The 20,474-nt window shown below is 47.5% G+C and overlaps 2 protein-coding genes across 4 annotated transcripts in view; one reads left to right on the forward strand and one right to left on the reverse strand.

The window, feature by feature from the left end:
* On the forward strand, positions 1-17,622 carry LRRC59 (leucine rich repeat containing 59). Its single transcript, XM_008011515.3, has 7 exons — positions 1-972; positions 3,168-3,227; positions 5,263-5,421; positions 5,655-5,759; positions 10,699-10,771; positions 13,595-13,768; positions 15,625-17,622. Exons 1-7 carry the CDS (start codon positions 868-870, stop codon positions 15,870-15,872), a joined length of 924 nt encoding a protein of 307 aa, XP_008009706.1. The 5' UTR covers positions 1-867; the 3' UTR covers positions 15,873-17,622.
* The window catches only part of EME1 (essential meiotic structure-specific endonuclease 1), a 9,341-nt gene continuing 5,171 nt past the window's right edge, over positions 16,305-20,474 (reverse strand). For 2 of the 3 annotated variants that reach the window (XM_008011513.3, XM_073004953.1), the window contains exons 4-9: positions 20,160-20,246; positions 19,946-20,067; positions 19,622-19,739; positions 19,278-19,393; positions 18,350-18,539; positions 16,305-18,088 (exon numbers count right to left, since the gene is read on the reverse strand). In XM_008011513.3, the coding sequence (XP_008009704.2) occupies positions 17,912-18,088; positions 18,350-18,539; positions 19,278-19,393; positions 19,622-19,739; positions 19,946-20,067; positions 20,160-20,246 (810 nt within the window). In that variant the 3' untranslated portion in view covers positions 16,305-17,911. Of the gene's footprint in view, positions 18,089-18,349; positions 18,540-19,277; positions 19,394-19,621; positions 19,779-19,945; positions 20,068-20,159; positions 20,247-20,474 lie in introns of all 3 variants that reach the window. The other variant, XM_008011514.3, reaches the window with a different exon arrangement.

Raw genomic sequence — 20,474 nt, forward strand, 5'->3', positions numbered from 1 at the left:
GGGGGGAGGCAGGGCCATCGCAGGGGAGGGCCAGATGTGGGAGCCACCTCCCGGAAATCTACACAGCATCTAGGCCAGGCAGGGACCGGAGCGTGTTTGGAAGGTGCAGAAGCAGGCAGGACCCAGCCTCGAAAGGAAAGTGGTCCGTATCCTAGAGGTAGCTGCAAGTTTGAAGGGTTTTACGCAGGGGAGAGACTTGGTCAGATTTTTAGAAAGATCAGCGGGGAGCGGGGTGAAAGTGGATGGAAGGATAGAGACAAGCACTGAGGCAGTGAGTGGGGAGGAGAGGAGAAATTCAGGAAGTCGAGTTTTCCCGATGATGGTTATTCGGGGGTTAAGTAGAGGACAGGGAGCAGTTCTAGAGGACACCCAGCTTCTGCTCCTAATCAGGGGGATTGGGGTGATCAGATGAGGTCAGTATTGGATGTCAACCCAATCTTCTGGCGTCCAGTCCGTGCCCTTTTGCCTCTTGGCACTGCCACCAATAATGCCCGAGGGCCACCGGTGAACTGGGTTCGCAGCCTCCAACCCCACCCCTCCGGCGGCTGCGACGTGCAGTGTATCACTCTGGGCACCAGGGGGCGTGCCCGCACACGCTCGGGCCGCTCTGGCCCAGCCCATCTCAGTGGTCGCGGAAGGTGACGTGGACACGGAAGTGGTCGTCGTCGCGGCACCGGTGGGAGCTAGGCGCGGGGCTCGGAGTGCGGCCGGCAGGCGGACGGGCGGAGGCGGTCTCGCACCGGCGGCGACGGAGGGCTCAGGCGTTGTCGTTTGGGTGGGGGGCCGCTGAACTGACAAGCGGCATTTCAGCTCCTTTCACCCGCCAGTCGGAACCCCAGAGCCGGGGCCCGCTCAGCCGGCGTTACCATGACCAAGGCCGGTAGCAAGGGCGGGAACCTCCGCGACAAGCTGGACGGCAACGAACTGGACCTGAGCCTCAGCGACTTGAATGAAGTCCCGGTGAAGGAGCTGGTCAGTATCATCCCGCGAGACCCAGGCGGCCACCTTCGCCGGGCGCTGGCGCCTGTGTGGGCCACCTGCTTTCCGAAGCATCAGTTTCCATTTCTTTAAAAAAAAAAAAAGCGGGGTGGTGGGACTAAGTCCCCTGGGAGGCCGCGTCCAGCCCAAGGTTCTTCCCGGGATGTACACGTGTCACTTTGGCGCAGTTCCAGAGCATAGGGAAGATCTGCTTCTCTGGCCCTAGACTTTTTACAGGCCAAGAAACGAATCTGCCACCTTTGGGGGACTTTCACAGCGCCCAGCTCCATGCCCGACCCAGAGTAGGAGCTCACGGAGCAGTTACTGGATGTATTCGAGAATGAATGAGTGACTCGTTCCAGGGGAGTAGGCCTCCTGGTAGACCTGGGTGTGGCCCAGAACCTGGCTTTTCTAGGAAGCTGGCATTTCCAGCTGGCTGCCCGAGCCCTGAGGCAGCCTACCTCGAAGAAACTAAAGTCTCCCCCCAGCTTGACTGGGCCCAACTGGCGGGAGTCCCCTTCGCCCCTCTCTCCCCCAACCTTTCTCCTGTAAACTGAGGCTTAGGGCTCCAGGAAGATTAGGCATCTAGTTTTGTCAACGTGGAACTAGTTCCCACATCCCTGCTTTTCTCACTCCGTTCCCCCTCCCACCCCCGCCAACGCCCTACTAGACTCACTTTGGGTGACCCGCACTTTGCTTTTTTACGTTGATAAATTACATTTGCCTTGGGCCCTGGGCCCAGTCTTTCTTCCACAGTGGACGGGTATGACGATGGTTAGAACCGGGTTTCCAGCCCCTCCCAGCTCCATTGCTTAATAGCTGAGTGCCCTTGGCAAGCTAGTTAGCCTTTATGCTTAGATCTCCTCATTTATACAATGGTGATAATAGTTTCCATCTCATACGCTTAATGCAAGGTTAAATACCATTGTAACGGAAAATGCTTGGAAGGTGCAAATATTGATACTCGTAGCTGGTATTGTGGTTTTTCCCACTGTAGTATTTAAAAGTGTTTTAGGTGGTCAGACTTCACTTTACGACTTTGTGACAGAAAGTGCAATTTTCCAGAGGATCCTTAATTGAATATTTGCCTCCTTTTCTACCCCAGGAAGATAGATGGCCAGCCTTATTTCAACCTGCCCTAGGACTGCTCTCTGAAACCATGTACTCCAGGCATCTGAACAGCCCAGCGTTAACCTTAGGGAGAAAGTTTTGCTGAGCTTGTCCAGCCTGGACACCATGGGAAAATAGAGTGGACTGTGAGGGCCTTTTTTTTTTTTGAGACGGAGTTTCGCTCTTGTTGCCCAGGCTGGAGTGCAATGGCGCGATCTCGGCTCACCAAAACCACCGCCTCCTGGGTTCAAGCGATTCTCCTGCCTCAGCCTCCCGAGTAGCTGGGATTACAGGCATGTGCCACCATGCCTGGCTAATTTTCTATTTTTAGTAGAGATGGGATTTCTCCGTGTTGGTCAGGCTGGTTTTGAATTCCTGATCTCAGGTAATTTGCCCACCTCGGCTTCCCAAAGTGCTGGGATTAGAGGCGTGAGCCAATGTGCTGGGCAGGGCCTTGTTTTTTCACTCTGTCATTCACTCTGCTACTTACTCGATCAGTCATGATTCAGGGAACATGTATGGATACTGAGTACCTGTTCTGAGGAAGGGCCTGAACTGGGGAATATGGAAATTGCAAAGCTTTATTAGACACTGTCCCTGCCCTGAAACCTAATAAGAGGGACCCTGGGTAATATTTATTTTTAAAGTGCTAAGAATAATGTCTAAGAATCTAAATTTTGCATTCCTTCATTCCTTCCTTTCCTTTTTTTTTTTTGGAGATAGGGTCTCACCGTGTTGCCCAGCCGGCCTCAAACTCCTGGGCTCGAGTGATCCTCCTGTCTCAGCTTTCTGAGTAGCTGAGACTATGAGACTACAGATGTGAGTCCCTGTGCCTCCTCGCCTAAGGTTTCCCTTCTTGGATGTTGTACAGCCACATCCCTTCTGTTTGCATTTTTCCTTAGATCATGGTTGACTGGCTCATTTTTCCTCTTATTCCCAGGAATGTTACTCTTTACTGCCATTTTAAAAAGGCCTTTCCTAATCGTGGGAACTTTCTCTGGAAAATGCTTCATTAACAGATGTCACTGAATTGTTCCAGGTGTTGGTCTGACAGGTTTTTCTCATCCTGTTTTGCCTAGGCTGCTCTTCCAAAGGCCACCATCCTGGATCTATCTTGTAATAAACTGACTACTCTACCGGTAAGACTGGCATGCAGCCATGACTCCTTCTGGTGCCTCGGATGCATCTCCTTCCTGTTTCGGGGGTGGATGGGGGGCGGGAGGGTGTCATAAGGCATAATTTCAGGATAGGCCTACAGGCAGGCTATAGCTAAATCAGAGTGTGTAGGGGAGGCATAGTGGAGTGGGGTGGTTAGTCTCAGTGGGAAAGGAATTGAGATGGAGGCCTCATTCTTCAGAACAGTGATAAAGTAAGGCCACAGAAAACTAGACTCAATAGGATGCTGAGTAACTTACTGGGCCCATCTTTTTTCTACATTATTTTATTCCTTTGAAAAATAGTTTACCTCCCTACTGCATAGAGGATGCGGAGACCATTTTGTAAGTTGCTCTGCATTCCAGGGAGAAAGCTGTGAACAGCTTCCTTGTGCATCTTTTGGTGGGGAGCAAGAAAGAATGTGATTTTATGGGGCTACCTTATCATTATTCTCCCAAAGGACTTGAATTACTTGAGATTTGCTCAATTTGGTCAGCACATTCAGTCTATAATCAAATCCTTTTGATTTTTCTTGCACAACATCTGCTAGTTCTCTTTCTGCTCTACTTGTGTAGACAGTGGATTCATTCAGCCACTCAGCCTCTCCGATGTAGCAGTGCTCCTGCACGGTCAGGCCTAAGTGGGCTGTTGTTGCCTTTTCCACCCATCACTCTAGCCGTGCCACTCCTTGCTGTACTCCAGAGTAACTTCCTATGTGGCCCTGGCTGTGGCTCAGGGATCAAGTTCAGAAGTTGGCAATGTCCTCATTGGATCATTAGTCCACTCACCTCTCAGTATACTCCTAGGCCTTGCTCATTGTCCATGGTACCTTCCCACAGCTCATCAAAAACTGTTTCTAACATTCAAAAAGCATCTGAGATCCCACTTCTTCCAGAAAGTATTTTGTGTTGAATAAAAGAAGAATATGTTGGGAGCTGTGGTTCATGCCTATAATCCTGGTAACTCAGGAGGCTGAGGTAGGAGAATCACTTAGCCCAGGAGTTTGAGACCAGCCTGGACAACATAGCAAGACCCCACCTCTAAAACAATAAAAATAAAAGCAGGGTAGCAATTCCTTGCAGCCACACTTCTATTGTACACTTTGCCAGATGGTCATTCAGCCAAGTGCACTTTTGAATCTGAGCTTGTTCTGTTGTCTGTACTGACAACTTCCATTTCACTCTGCACTGCAGATCCACTGGCATTTCCAAGTCCCTAGAGAGCACGAATAGTGCCTCATTAGCTGAAGTTGTACCATCACTTTCAGATGAGTGCTTAGCAAAGGTTTAATGTCAGGGGGATGTTTTGACCTGTGTTGAGAAAGAGCCAGGACTTGGGTAGAATGGGCCCCAGCCCATTCAGTTAGTTATTCACAGAATGTCCGTTGAGCATCTGTGTTAAGTACTGTGCTAGGCGCTGCAAATAACAAGAATCAGACTGAGTACTCCAGGAGTGCCTGATCTTTTAAAAATGCATGAGCACACTGTTTTGACAGATCCTATGAATGGTGAGCATAGGGTGCTGTGGAAGGACAGAATGGGTCCCACACCACTCCAGGAGCAGTGTGGAGGGTGGGCTGGAGCAAGAACTGAGGATGAAGAAATAGTGTTTTGTGCCTACTTTGTGCTAAGCCCTTTTCCGTACACATCTTGGTAATTATCACCAGGAATGGCAGGTGTTCTCTGCATTTTCATTTGAGGAAGAACGGCTGCTAACAGTAGAACCAGGATATTTACAGGGGGTACCTGTGACTTGAGGGCTTCCAGACTGTTACACCAAAGTGTGTGAGCCCAAGGCTTAGATGAGGAGTGTCCAGTCTTGTGGCTTCCCTGGGCCACATTGGAAGAAGAAGAGTTATCTTGGGCTACACATAAAATACACTGATGAGCTGAAAAAAGAAGAAAAAAAAAATCTCGTAATGTTTTAAGAAAGGTTACAAATTTGTGTTGGGCCACATTTAAAGCTGTCGTGGCTTGTGTGTTGGACAAGCCTAGCTTAGTTTCTCTCTTTGGATCCTAGTCGGATTTCTGTGGCCTCACACACCTGGTGAAGCTAGACCTGAGTAAGAACAAGCTGCAGCAGCTGCCAGCAGACTTCGGCCGTCTGGTCAACCTCCAGCACCTGGATCTCCTCAACAATAGGCTGGTCACCTTGCCTGTCAGCTTTGCTCAGCTCAAGGTAACAATTCATGAACCAGTGTTTCATGGCCAGGTGTGGCAGAGAACTCAGGGACTTAGGAGCATGGCCCTGAGAAGGACGGACAGAAATACCCCCTTGTCCTGCCTCAGATGGCGCTTCCTACAGGTGGAACACAGAGGGGCATTCTTCCTGCTCATTTTATTCCACCCTGAAGGTCTATGTATGTGAACTTGGGTTTAACAAGCCTCTTTGCCCATTGCCCATCTCTTTAGAACCTGAAGTGGTTGGACCTGAAGGATAACCCCCTGGATCCTGTCCTGGCCAAGGTGGCAGGTGACTGCTTGGATGAGAAGCAGTGTAAGCAGTGTGCAAACAAGGTAAGCAGCAAGCTCCCGGTGGCACCTTATATACTCCCCTGGGATTTCTCCTCCTCCTGTTTTTCCCTCCTAGGACACCTGGAGCTTTGTGTGGAGTTAAGCATTCAGGTCCCAGTGAAATATGTCCACTATGAGCCTGTTAAGCAGAGACCTTTGTTTCTGCATTTACTTTATTTTTTTGTTTTTTATTTGTTTTGAGACAGAGTTGCTCTGTTGCCCAGGTTGAAGTGCAGTGGCACAACCTCAGCTCACTGCAGACTCTGCCTCCCAGGTTCAAGCGATTCTCCTGCCTCAGCCTCCCGAGTAGCTGAGATTACAGACACCTGCTACCATGCCCAGTTAATTTTTGTATTTTTTAGTAGAGATGGGGTTTCACCATGTTGGCCAGGCTGGTCTCGAACTCCTGACCTCAAATGATCTGCCCACTTTGGCCTTCCAAAGTGCTGGGATTACAGGCGTGAGCCACCATGCCCGGCCTGCATTTACTTCACAAGTCGCAGAACAAGACTGCCTTCTATACTGCAGTACTTCCCTCTCTTAAGAAGCCAGGAGCTTGCATGATGCAACATGACACTGTGTGGACAGTTGTTTTAACAGTACCAGGGGGTCAGGGGCCATGGCCTTTCTGAGGCACAGTCGTAGGAATGTTGATAATAAATGTGGTAATAAAGATGTTACAGCTGTAAGTTTATAGCTGTAAGCAGACACATCCTGGGCAGACCTGGTATTTGATTACAGTTGAGTCATCTGACATAGGAGTGAGGAACTGAAAGCAGCATGCAAGACAACCATTGTCTGTGGTCAGTAGCCTGGAAGGTGCCATACCCTGCCTATTAAGAACAGCATTATACCTATCTTAATAACTCCAACTATAGTCACTTTTTCCCTCTAGCTTTGGAACATTGCTGTTGCTTCAGCTGAGCACCAAATGACTGACTTGGCTATGTTTAAGGTGCATGTTGAACAAGAAAGACTTTAATTACTAGATTTCATGGGTGAATGATGAGTCTCTGCTGTCTCAAGTAGAGAGTAAGAGAGTAAGATACTTCTTATCATTAGCTCAGGGCTTCTTATATAATCTCATCATCTGTATCATCACTTATTACAATAAGTCAAGTGCAAAGTTAACACAACCAAGTAGCTAAGACAAGAGTTTTCCCTTAGATGAGAACAGTATAAATGATCAGTGAAATCCTCTTTTGAAAACTGGGTGCTGTAGGAGTGATGTCTGTTCTGAAAACTGACAGTAGCTACCATTGATTACTCTTTCCTTCTCCTGGATGCTTTCCATGCACCATCTCACAATCCTCAGAGCCCTGAGGAGTTGGCATTACTTTCATTTCTCTGACACAAGAAACTCTTAGCATATACATACCTTTCATTCATCCATCCATCCATCCATTCATTCAGTAGATGATATGTGGAACCATAGGAAATTGATGATATTCCACAGTTTTTGACATACAAAAATAATTTTTATTGAGTACAAAGGCCTTTTGTATTTGCATATGTCTTTCAGCCAAAGCTCCAGGCAACGTAGTGGATGTGGTAACTAAAGCCATGGTCCCTGGCACAGCTGTCCTGGAGCTGCACCACACCTTTAGGCTTTGTAGGGAAATGGCCTGGGCTAGTCAGAATCAGGTCGCCTGTCTGCAGAAATTAGTTTAGGTCTTACTAGCTCTGTCCAGGTAAGACCTAAACCCTGGTGAGTATATGAGTTAGTCTTAATCAGCTTGGTACATATTAAAGCAACTTTTAAAAATGATTTGGTCAGTGTATTCATCAAGTGCTTACTGTATGCTATGAACTAGGGTAGCTAGACAAAAATTTACCCTTCAGGAGCTCACAGATTCCAGACTATGAGAATCTGTCCCATTTCTGCATTGCCTGTGTTTTCAGATAATTAATTTTTTTTTTTTTTTTTTTTTTTTTTTTGAGACGGGGTCTTGCTCTGTCACGCAAGCTAGAGGGCAGTGGCACGCTCTCAGTTCACTGCAACCTACGCCTCCCAGGTTCAAGCAGTTCTCCCACCTCACCTTCCTGAGTAACTGGGACTACAGAGGCATGCCACCACCTCTGGCTAATTTTTGCATTTTTAGTAGAGATAGGGTTTCACCATGTTGGTCAGACTGGTCTTGAACTCCTGACCTCAGGTGATCCACTCCCCTCACTCCTTTTCCTCAGCTAACACCCTGGACTCTCACTTTCCACACTCCCTGCATCATGGCAACGGGACCCATGACTTCTCCACTGCCTGAGTGCCCTGAGCCCTAACTCTGGGTCCAGACCTGATTTCATTTCTTTCTTTTCTTTTTTTTTTTCTTTTTTTTTTGAGACAGAGTCTCGCTCTATCGCCCAGGCCGGAGTGCGGTGGCACAGTCTCAGCTCACTGCAACCTTCACCTCCCAGGTTCAAGAGATTTTCCTGCCTCAGCCTCCTGAGTAGCTGGGATTACGGGCGCACACCACTACGCCCAGCTAATTTTTGTATTTTTTAGTAGAGATGGAGTTTCACCGTATCGGTCAGGCTGGTCTTGAACTCCTGAGCTCCAGTGATCTGCCCACCTTGGCCTCCCAAAGTGCTGGGATTACAGGCGTGAGCTACTGTGTCTGGCCCAAACCAGGCTCTTGAAAGGAGATCCTTTTGCTGGTCTGCTCCTGAATACTTCTTGTGATGGGTGTGTGCTTGTCTGGAGGTATGTGTTTCTGGAGTTTTCTAGAAATAAGAATTAAATATGAATATACATATCTGTCTCATGGACATGCATATTCAAATGTAATTGTTAAGTGCAGTAGTAAAACAAGACCCTTTTGCTAATAGTTTGGGTTTTCTTCTTTTTTTCTTACGTGGTAAAAAAAATAAGCAACAGTACTTATTGAGCACATATAATGCCAGAGATTATACAAGGCAGCCAATACACGTTATTTATTCTTCACAACACTCCATAGAGGTATATCTCATCTCTGTTTTCTAGATCAGAAAATTGGCTCAGAAAGGTTAAGTCACTTGCCAAGGTTATACAATAAGGGGTAGTCAGGATTGCGCTGGGCTCCAAGCTTACACTCTGTCCCCTACAGCCGAAGAATACCAGCTTAAAAAAAATACAAACAGAAAAGGTCTTTACGTACCCCACACACCATAGCAAGAATCATTGCAATTGTGTGGTTAGAGGTCATCCATGAGCGAGTTGATAGGGATCTGGGGAGCTCAGAGTGCCGAGTACAAGTGTGCTGTGTGTAGGCTTCTCTCGGAGCTTTCCTGTGCATGTGGTGAAAGTGTGTGGGACAAGCTCTGCCCTAGGAATGCAGGGGACTGTGCTCAGGTCTTAGCTGTGCTGCTTTCTGGCCATTAGCAGTGGACAAATCACCCTATGAGTCTTGGTTTTCTTCCTTTGGAAATGGGAATCAGCCATTCCTCATGTATGTATTGAATGCCTGCAATTAGCTAAACTCTGCTAAGCATGCCCTGTGGGATATCTACAGACCAGACAGCGGTTCCTGCCATTAAGGAATCTGCCATCTTATGACCAAGCCAGATAGGTAGCAAGTGGTTACAATGTCCTGTGTTGAATTCCACAGGAGTAGATGGAGGGGGACTTAAGGTAGCCAAAGGAGGGGCAATCAGGAAGGCGTGTTGGAGGAAATGCTGCCCCCAAGTTGTTGCTGAGGGTCATATGGAATCAAGCATGTGAGAGTGAGTGTAAATGGCAGAACTTTTTACAGATTCAAGTTGGCATTGTGTTTCACTTTTTTCTGGCAGTTTTAATGACCTGGGCTCATATCAGTCTTCTCCAACTAAGGTTGGCACAGTAATTTTAGGATGCAAAGATACAATTAACTCCATTAGTTTGGTGGTGGTGGTGGTGATTGTTTTGAGATAGGGTCTCACTCTTCACCCAGGCTGGAGTGCCGTGGCGTGACCACAGCTCACTGCAGCCTTGACTTTCTGGGTTCAAGTGATCCTCTCTCCTCGGCCTCCTAAGTAGCTGAGACTACAGGCATGTGCCACTGCGCCTGGCAAATTTTTTCACGTTTTTCTGTAGAGACAGGGTCTCATTATGTTGCCGAGGCTTGTCTTGAACTCCTGGGCTCAAGCAGTCCTTTCCACCTCGGCTTCCCAAAGTGTTGGAGTTACAGGCGTGAGCCACCACATTCAGCCTAACTCTTTTTTTATTTTTATTTTTTTATTTTTTTTTATTATACTTTAAGTTCTAGGGTACATGTACATAGCGTGCAGGTTTGTTACATATGTATACTTGTGCCATGTTGGTGTGCTGCACCCATCAACTCGTCAGCACCCATCAATTCGTCATTTACATCAGGTATAACTCCCAATGCAATCCCTCCCCACTTCCCCCTCCCCATGATAGGCCCCGGTGTGTGATGTTCCCCTTCCCGAGTCCAAGTGATCTCATTGTTCAGTTCCCACCTATGAGTGAGAACATGCGGTGCTTGGTTTTCTGTTCTTGTGATAGTTTGCTAAGAATGATGGTTTCCAGCTGCATCCATGTCCCTACAAAGGACACAAACTCATCCTTTTTTATGGCTGCATAGTATTCCATGGTGTATATGTGCCACATTTTCTTAATCCAGTCTGTCACTGATGGACATTTGGGTTGATTCCAAGTCTTTGCTATTGTGAATAGTGCCGCAATAAACATACATGTGCATGTGTCTTTATAGCAGCATGATTTATAATCCTTTGGGTATATACCCAGTAATGGGATGGCTGGGTCATATGGTACATCTAGTTCTAGATCCTTGAGGAATCGCCATACTGTTTTCCATAATGGTTGAACTAGTTTACAATCCCCAGCCTAACTCTTTTAGTTCTACATTGCTATCATGATAATTTGGGAGCCTGAAAATAGTCTGTTTTGAGACTTCCCTGAGCAAACGTGACTGTGAAGAGCACTACTTTTCCTCCTTTCCCTTTGCAGGTGTTACAGCACATGAAGGCCGTGCAGGCAGATCAGGAGCGGGAGAGGCAGCGGCGGCTGGAAGTAGAACGTGGTAGGTGGCTGTCCCTCTTGTAGTTGTCTTTCAGGTCCTCATCCCAGCCAGTGGATTCTCATGCTTCAGGAGCTGGGATCCAGTAGAATAGTCATGAAGAGCAGTAATTGGGCGGTGGGGGGACAGTATTGTGGTGGATGGTATCATCTTTATCTGATGAATCTCTCTTCACTCCTGGCTTCTCTGCTGAGCTCTAGAGGCAGTCAACTGCTTATATTTCATCTCTGCTTGGAGGGTTAATAGGCACTCATATGAAGTGTGGCTAAAAGAGATTCCTGATGGCCCTTCAGTCCCTCCTAGTGTTCCCTGTAATAGGAAATCACTTTCCCTGTAGTTATTCAAGCCTGAAATAGGAAAGATGTTAATGACTCCTTTTTTTCTGTAATTCCCACATCCAGTCTGTCAGCAAGTCCTATGTGGGACTGTTTCTCCAGCTTCGGTGCCATCTCTGTAACCAGCCACCATTCTGGGACCACCACAATGCCTTCCAGCATATCTCCATGATGCTGCCATCTCCTTAAACTCAGTCTCTTCACAACAGTCCGGGAGCTCTTTTTAAAACATAAATAATTATGCTGCTGCTCGCTTAAAACCCTCTAATGGCATCCCACTGAACTTAGAATGAAATCCAGACTCATTGACAAGGCAGGCCAGCAAAACCCACCTTGGCCCAAGCTTACTTGCCTGCTCTCCACCAGCCTTGTTGCACACACGAATGAGACTGTGCCATTAATTTCAGCTTGAATACACCAACTGCAGTCTCACTCAGGGGCTTTGCTGGGTTTCCTTTTCCCTTAGTCTCTATGTGCTGGTTTCATAATCCCACATCTCTGCTCAAATGTTGCCTTAGGTTAACTGTAACCCTTTTAGAACCACCGGACTAGAGTAGCCATTCTACCTTCACTTTGTCATACTCTGTGCTAGTTTCTTCTCTTTTTTTTTTAATTATTTTTTGAGACGGAGTCTCACTTTGTTGCCCAGGCTGGAGTGCGGTGGCACGATCTCGGCTCACTGCAACCTCTGCCTCCTGGCTTCGAGCCGTTCTCCTGCCTCAGCCTCCTGAGTAGCTGGGACTACAGGTGCCCCTCTGCTAGTTTCTTTAGGGCACAGATCACTGTCCTATTTATGTTCACCTGTTTATTGTCTCCTTTAGAAAGTAAATGATATAGGCACTGGAACGTGGCCTGTTTTCTCCATTGCTGTATCTCAAGCACTTAGAATAACCCCTGGCACATAGTAGGTGACTGGCTGGCTGATTTCTGAGCCCCTCGCTGGAGGACTCCTGTGGTTCAAGAAGGGATACGTACAGTAGTGATTACAGGCAGTCCTTGAGAGCACCATGCCAAGTTACAGCCATCCCTTATTACGCATGGCCACTGTGGCAAGGCAGGCCCATGTTTACTCTGAGCCCTGCTGCCTTCACCTCTCAGTGGCCCATGTTCCCTAGAGGCTGGGTGGAGTGTGTTCTTGGCATTCTGGTGCCCAGCTGGAACTTGGAGCTTGTTTCTACATGGAGAAGCAGTGGAAAGCTACAGTATTTACAGTAGTACTATTCAGCTACATTATGGCTAACATGGGCTTTTAAGCCCTAAAAGGACATTTAACCATCATTTGTGGCATTCTGGCTTTGGAAAAATGTATTTCAGACTTCCAAATAACTGATTTGGAAACGCATTTTTAGAACCCAATAATTTGGAGGTTGTAATTTGGAAGTGTGTAAACATGCTTGAACTGTTGGGTAAATCTGAATGTGTTCCTGTGTTCAGTTCTCAGATCCATGAGTTCAAGTCTAGAGGCTACTCTGACAAACTATTAGGCTTATTTGTTTTTTAAGACTAGTCAAGTGCAGGCTGGTCCTAGTGCAGTGGTGTTTACAACTAATTGATCACAACCAGTTAGAGATTTCTTTCTTCCTTCTCCATTCCCACTTCTTCACTTGACTAGCCTTTTAAAAAAGAAAAAACAAAAGAAAGCAGTCAGTGCAGTAGTAAGAAGGTAGGTACACTTTTTTAGAACAACATTGCCATTGTTACTTTTTTTCTTTTATTTTCTTTGAGGCATGGTCTCACTGTGTCACCCAGGCTGGAGTACAGTGGCACGATCACAGTTCACTGCAACCTCTACCTCCTGAGCTCAATCAATCCTCTCACCTCAGCCTCCAAGGTAGCTGGGACTACAGGCTTGCACCAGCACACCCAGCTAATTTTTTCTTTTTTTTTTTGTAGAGACAGTCTTGCTATGTTGCCCAGGCTGGTCTCGAACTCCTGGCCTCAAGCGATACTCCCAGCTTCACCTCCCAAAGTGCTAGGGTTATAGGCATGAGCTACTGTTCCTGGCCTCATTGTTTCTAACCCTAAACTTGAGTGCTGATTTTCTCTTCTCACTTGTCCCCCCGTGCCACATTCATTTCTGAAGCTTGGGAAGATGGGAGTCCCATAGAAAACTGCCATGGTTTTTTCTCTTCATAGCTGAGTTCTAGAAGGCTATCAGTTGCTATGCCTTCTGAGTTAGTACCTAATTCTAGAGGAGCACCACTTACCCCTCACACTTTGCTTAGGTCCTCCTTGTTATTTTACCCTAATTACTCTGCTATTTGAGGATAGGAACCTCGTAATCAGAATCCATTCAGCAAACCCTGAGAGCAGCTGCTTTTGGGGAGGGCTACTTCCAGGAGCAGAAAGATGACTGTTTCCTTTGAATATTTCTTATGTGAACTATGGCACCAGGGTAAAGGTGGCAGAATCTGTACTTTTAATCACTTGGGAAAGCAAACTGCTGGAGTGTTTGAGAGGAAAAGTGAAATTTTGGTATGTTTTGTTGTAGAGGCAGAGAAGAAGCGTGAGGCCAAGCAGCGAGCTAAGGAAGCTCAGGAGCGGGAACTGCGGAAGCGGGAGAAGGCGGAAGAGAAGGAGCGCCGGAGAAAGGAGTATGATGCCCTTAAAGCAGCCAAGCGGGAGCAGGAGAAGAAACCTAAGAAGGAAGCAAATCAGGCCCCGAGTAAGTTTTCTGCCTGTTGTAAGGTTCCAGCAGGGGTGCGGCGGAGACACTCGTGTTTCCAGGCATGGATGACTGGGTGAGCAGGCCTGCACAACTTAGTCAGATACATTACTCTCTCAAGCTTGGGAGTGGACGAGAGGTTTGGTGCCAGGGAATGGGGGGCTCTCCTAGGGAGCCCAGCTTGCTTGTTTCTCCAGTGCCCACATACTTCTGTGCGGGTGTTTTGATCAGATATGTCTTGGAGCATTCCCGGAATAGAGTCTCACCTTTTTTTAGAGGTGAGGTTTTAAAATCATTAAGAAATGCAAAAATCACACACGGTCAAGTTTACTTTTTTTTTTTTTTCGAGACAGAGTTTCACTCTTGTTGCCCAGGCTGGAGTGCAATGGCATGATCTCGGCTCACTGCAACCTCCGCCTCCCAGGTTCAAGAGATTCTCCTGCCTCAGCCTCCCAAGTAGCTGGGATTACAGGCATGCACCACCACGCCCGGCTAATTTTGTATTTTTAGTAGCGACGGGGTTTCTCCATGTTGGTCAGGCTGGTCTCAAACTCCCAACCTCAGGCGGCCTCCCCAAGTGCTGGGATTACAGGTGTGAACCACTGTGCCCAGCAAGTTTACTCTTAAAAGTGCCTTACAGTCAGGTTCTGTGGCTCAGGCCTTTAATCCCAGTGCTTTGGGAGGCTAAGGTGAGATCACTTGTGCCCAGGAGTTTGAGACCAGCCTGGGCAACATAGACTCTGTCTCTACATAAATTTAAAAATTAGCCGAGTGTAGTGGCACACACCTGTGGCCCCAGCTACTTGGGAGGCTGAAGCAGGAGGATCATTCAAGACCAGCCTGGGCGACAGTGAGACCCCTCTCTGTTTGAACACAAGAGGTGTCATTTTCCCTGCATTCAGGGAGGCATATTGTATAGAAAACACATCTTTGTGTTTTACCTGAATATGTCAGGTTGAATTTGGTTAGTGACATGGCTCCATATGCTGCAGAGGATCAGATACCCTCTGGGTGAAAAGGGACCCCTGAGGGAGAGGCAGGTGAGGGAAGGAGTTCTGTACAGAGAGTGGAGGCCTGTGGCCCTACCCCTACTCACCCTTGTCTTGAGTAGCACAGGACCACAGGCCTCCACCCTCCTGATCTCACTGGTTTTTAATTTCCTTGTTGAAAATGAAGATCATACAGGGTAGTAATAAGGATTAAATGAGGAAGCAGGGTCATGCAGTTCCTGGCATTGTGGATGCTCAGTCAAGTTTTTTAAAATTTTGTCTAAAAATCTCAAAACCAATATTTTTCTAATTAAAAATGTAATATATGTTCATTGCAAAGAATTGAGAAAAGATATCTATCTATCTAGATACATATATCAGAAAATGGCAACCACCTGTACTCCCCCAGTCCTAGCAATCATCACTGCTTACAATATGGTGTATTACCTTTTGGGCTTTCTTTTTATATACACATTATATCATAATGACAATAATGATAAATCCTGACCCTGCTTCCCCAAGTGGATAGTACTCTGTCAGCGCTGGGTGCCTCCTGATAAGCCCCTCCCTCTGCGATCCCAAGAGGTGTGGATCACCATGTTACCAAGGAGAACTTAGGACCCTGAGGGCTGTGAGCTACACGAGACACACAGAATGAGTCCCAGTTTCAAATCTACCCCCTCAAGATCCAAGGGAAAAGGTGTTTCTGTTTCGGTCTCTGGAGACATTTTTTGTCTTCAAGTCCTGGAGAGTTTTTGCTTGAGGAAGGGATGTAGGTAGATCTGTACGGAGGAGACTAGCAGAGATTGGTATAGAGTGGGTCTCCTCTGACTGAACTTGTTTTGTCTACTGTTACTGTTCCTCCAGAATCTAAGTCCGGCTCCCGTCCCCGCAAGCCACCACCCCGGAAGCACACTCGTTCCTGGGCTGTGCTGAAGCTGCTGCTGCTGCTGCTGCTATTTGGTGTGGCGGGAGGGCTGGTTGCTTGTCGGGTGACAGAGCTACAGCAGCAGCCCCTCTGCACCAGCGTGAACACCATCTATGACAATGCAGTCCAGGGTCTACGCCGCCATGAGATCCTCCAGTGGGTCCTCCAGACCGACTCTCAGCAGTGAGCTTGTCCCCAGCACCTGCTGCCTCCCAGCCTTGGAGTTTGGATTCCTATGGAATTGGGTTCTGCTGGACACAACCTCTTTTTAGCATCAGACCTACCTGCCATCATCAAATGGCTGCAGATTGGGTACATGAGACCTCCTCTTTGTAGGACTTCTTCGTTCCTTAGTCAGGGTTCCCTGGTGGAATGAGGAGAAATGGGAGGTGGTGGCGGGGGGAGCAGTTACCTGCATGCCTAAAGGAGTAGGCTTGGGGGTGGGGAGAGAGAAAACATAGCCTTTTCTAGTTGTTATACAAAGCTATGTAAAGGCAAGGCTCGTTTCTACTAAATGGTCAGCTGTCACTACATTTATACTTTTGTATGCCACAAACCCTTTCTTTCATGCCTCCCTGGGGAATCAGGGCAGATCAGGAGGAAGTTTTTGGGGACTAAAACACCACACTCAGTAAATCCAGTCTAAATTGGGGGGTAGGGGTATTCCTGTTTTCTTCAGGACCTCAGAGATATAAGCATTTTAGCAGCCACACACAATCTCTGGCTATGAGAGGGACTTCATGACCATCCAGTCCAATATAACACTTGCAGACAGAGAAACAGGTCTTCCATGACTTGCCTAGTCTCCCAGCTAGTTTGAGGCAAAACTGGATTCCCACTCTGGTATTCTTTCTTCCCTTTACATCATTTTCCCTCCTTTATAATGTCCTGAGAGACTAGAACTCACACCAAAATTGATCATTCCTCAGGCGAAGCATAGAATCTTTCATGGTAGACAGATTTCATGACTCAGAGATAGAAATCTCTTGCTATCATCAGGTCATGGCAGCTCCTGTGGAGTCCTGCCCAACTTATGTGGCTTCCATAAAATGGCAATAGTCTAGGCTCCTTGCCTCAGTTTTAGAGCATTAATTCCCTAATTGCCAGTAAGCAAGGAGGTGGATCTCTGCAAACCTACACTGTCTATGACAGCTCTAATTGTATTTGGTGTGACTAAATACCTCAAAGGCAACCTGCTTTTGCAGGTTTTGAAGTGTCAGCTTCATAAGACACTGAGGTTTAGAATTGTTTGATTCTAGACCATAACTGAAGGGAATAAATGGAAACAGGAAATGAAGGGAAACAAGTAGCATCATGGAGCTGAAAAGTGGTGCATCACCCAATGACTAGCACAAACAAGGATCGCACTGTCCATTCTCTTGTCTGCTAGAGTAAGCATTTTCTTGCCTCCTTTGCTTCATCTTTTCACAACAGCTGGATAGAGGGATCAGAAATGACTGTGTCATGGTGCTCATTCACTGAAGACTCCCAGTTGCAAGCTCCTTGGCTCCCCCGGAAGGAGCAAGAATCTGTCATAATTCAGAGACAGAGGGCCTTTTAGCCCTAATGACCTTTTGCATGGGACTGCCACTCATGACTGTCCTGATATTGGAAGAAAGGACTTTGTTAATCTTCTCCCCCATAGCTCTGCTGCGTAGGTCTACACCTTACTCAGAATCACTACACATTCCTTTAGTCTTCCTCCAAGCTCCAGAGCCATTGGTACAAATGCTTTATTGAAACTAAATACATAATACATACAATGAGATGAAAACAATATAGAAGTCTGCATAGTCATCATAATCCCGTTCCTTGGCCGGTTGAGGCAGCTCAGTGGCTGAGCCCAGTCAAGCCAACCCACAGCTTCACTCACGACTTCAAGATTTGATGCTAATTCTTTTGGATTTCTACAGTTATTAAATACGTGTCTGAGTGGACTGTCTTTGTTCCTTTGTGTTTTGAGGGTTGGCTGGGTAGGAGTGGGGGTGGTTTGTGACAGTGAATTTTTGCCAGGAGAGGAACATTAAATGCCAAAGGTAGGTGGCAGTATTTCAGTCTCTGCCCCAGCTGACAGGCAGACCTTCACAAATAACAAGACCCAGGAAAGACTGGGCCTCACCTAGGCTTGTATTTCAGGAGGTGCTGCCAGTCTCTTCATTGCAGTCAGGCTCTGACGTTGGGAAGGTGGAAGTTTCCAGCTCTTCATCCCATCCCTGAGGGCTAGAATCAGTCAGCACTATCTAAAGAGAGATGTGGCTGTAAAGTGGTCATCTGAAGGTAGATACGCCTGGATAGCTCTGGTCCAACGCGGCGAGAAGTGGATGTCACACCTTCCCCACGGCGCACCTGTATGTCTGCGAGCAAATTATGGCGTTCTTGCTCCGAAAAACACTGCCGATAAGCCTGGAAGTGGTAGATGACCTCTAAATATGGTACCATCCACAGTGATCCCTTCTCCATGAGCATGGAGGGTTCTACGCTTGGCTTGGGGCATGAGAACCTGTGCTCCCTCCCTGGGTCAGCATTAGCAACTCTGATCTTAGCAGACCTGCACTGCTGACCTGTGAGGCCTTTGTGGGCCCTCAACAGTTGTCCATGGAAATCTGGAGGCTCACTGAACTCGCAGGCAATGGACAGTGACCCCTGAGCCCTGGAGTGGCATACCTGTACCAGGAGCTGTGGGGAGGGATAGGCATCCACAACTGCACTGGCCGTTTCCAGGCTGACTCGGTTCAGCTGCTGAATCTGTCTCCTCCAGACCAGTGCGAGACCCCTGCCAGCACGGTCCACCTTCACCCCTCCAGCCCAGTCACTCTCCACACAGAAGGAGAAGGTAGTTTCATCTCGGAGTTTCCTGCAACAGCATAGTTGGAGAGCTGTAAGTTGCTCATTACTCTCATACCTCTTCCCTCAAGTTGGAACTGAAAAACCCACCCACTGATGTTGGAAGAGGTGGGCACTATGTTACATCTGGCCTTTTTGTGCCTTTGACAATTTGCTCACTTTGTTCCCAGGTATAGTGCCAGTTGCTAATTCATTTAAAAACTACATCTAGTCCATTTTAGTAGAAGAAAAGGTACCAGATTCTTTGATATTTGGCAATCTGGAGTCTATTTCTGGTTCTTCTCACTGCTAGCACCTTAGACAAGTCAATCTCTTCAGGCCTCCATCCCCTCAAGTATAAAATAAGGGACTTGGACTGGATTGTCTCTGAGGTCATTTACTTATTTTAAATTCTGACAATGAACACTTCTTGAACTAAGTAGGCTAAAAATTTGCTTTCCAAGTGCTTATTACATTGTGATCTGACCTGTAATTAATCCTGGTAACTTGGCCTATGGTAACCTGGCCTATGATGTCAGCCTGTAGAACACATACTTACACATAAGCCAAAGGAGAATATTTGAAAAGGGGCTAGGCTTGAGGACTCTTCCCAAGAATCCCCAGCATGAGGTCAGCTCCTTCTGCCTCCAGCTTGAGAGACAATGGGCTGACTGCAGAGATGAGGGGAAAGGGACATTTGCTTTGACTGCAAGAGCCATGGTAAAGGACAAGGCCCAGCGTGGAGGCTGGACTTGCTGGGGTTACTCACTTGAAGGGCGTCTCAGCCACAGCCTTTGTGAATGCACATGTGAAGTCGGCCAGTTCTTTCCAGCTCTGCACAATTTGAGCCTGGGCTTCTGTGTGTAGCTGCAGATCCACCAATGCCTAGAAACCCAAAAGCAACGATGGACTGGAGGGGTAGAGAGAGACTAGCTGCAAGTCACTGTCCACTAAAGCCACACCCCAGCCCCTTGGCTCCCTGTTTGGCACCTTCTCTCTTTCTCAGTGCCAAGGCAGAAAGCAGTATGCAGCAGGCATTTTATTCTTTATCAATAGGAAGTCTCAGGTGACCAGTGAGTACCCAGTCCGATTCAGGCAACAGGACGTTCTTACCTCTTCAGCGTCTACCCTGGATACCATGGACCCTATGCTGGCCTCTGGTTGTTTCTGTTGCTTCTCCTTGGTCTGTTTATTTGTTCCCTGTTTCCCTCTGCTTGGAGGATTCTGAGTGCTGGTGCAGGGGAGGAAATCAAAGGACAGCAGCTCCAGGCTGAAGTCAGGCAGAAGATGCGGAAGAAGACTGGACCAGAGCATCCCCCCGGGCTTGTTAGAGACAGACTACCTTGCAGACTGACCTACATCTGCGAAGAATAAACTCACCCCTCTTGGCCCAAGAGCTGCCCCTTTTAACATGAAATCACCAGGGCAAATCCAAACCTGAAGCATTTCTCCTGATCCACAATCACCAGTGACAGAGCTTTCCCTGCTGTCCTTGCTGTGATGTCAGTTACAAAGCCCTGAAACGTTTCCTTCCCTTTCATAGTGCTGTCCAGGCTTCCCTGCATGAAGGGGCAGAAACTGCATTAATACTTGCTTCCTAGTAAGAGTCAGCCCTCTGTTCCATGTCCTCCCACCCTCTGGCTCTGCCCACCTGCTTTCCATTGTAGATCATGGACACAAATGTCTCTGCCCGGAGCAGCACCAGGACTGTTGGCTCCTCTACCCAGTCCTCTCCGTCCTGCCAAAGTACCCGGAACACAGCCCAGAGAAGGAGGTCAGCAGGTAATGAGCACCTGTGAGAGTGGCGCAGGTCTTCTGGGTGAATGAACTAACTCCCACCCCTTATGCATTATCCCTCTGGAATGAAGTCACTGTGGCAAGAAACAGTGTTGCTGTCCCTCCCAGCCCTCAATTGTTCAGTCTTGGTGCCCTGCATCTCAGAGACAGTGAATAAGAAGAGAACATA

The sequence above is a fragment of the Chlorocebus sabaeus genome, chromosome 16, assembly GCF_047675955.1.
Source record: "Chlorocebus sabaeus isolate Y175 chromosome 16, mChlSab1.0.hap1, whole genome shotgun sequence".
NCBI lineage: Eukaryota > Metazoa > Chordata > Mammalia > Primates > Cercopithecidae > Chlorocebus > Chlorocebus sabaeus.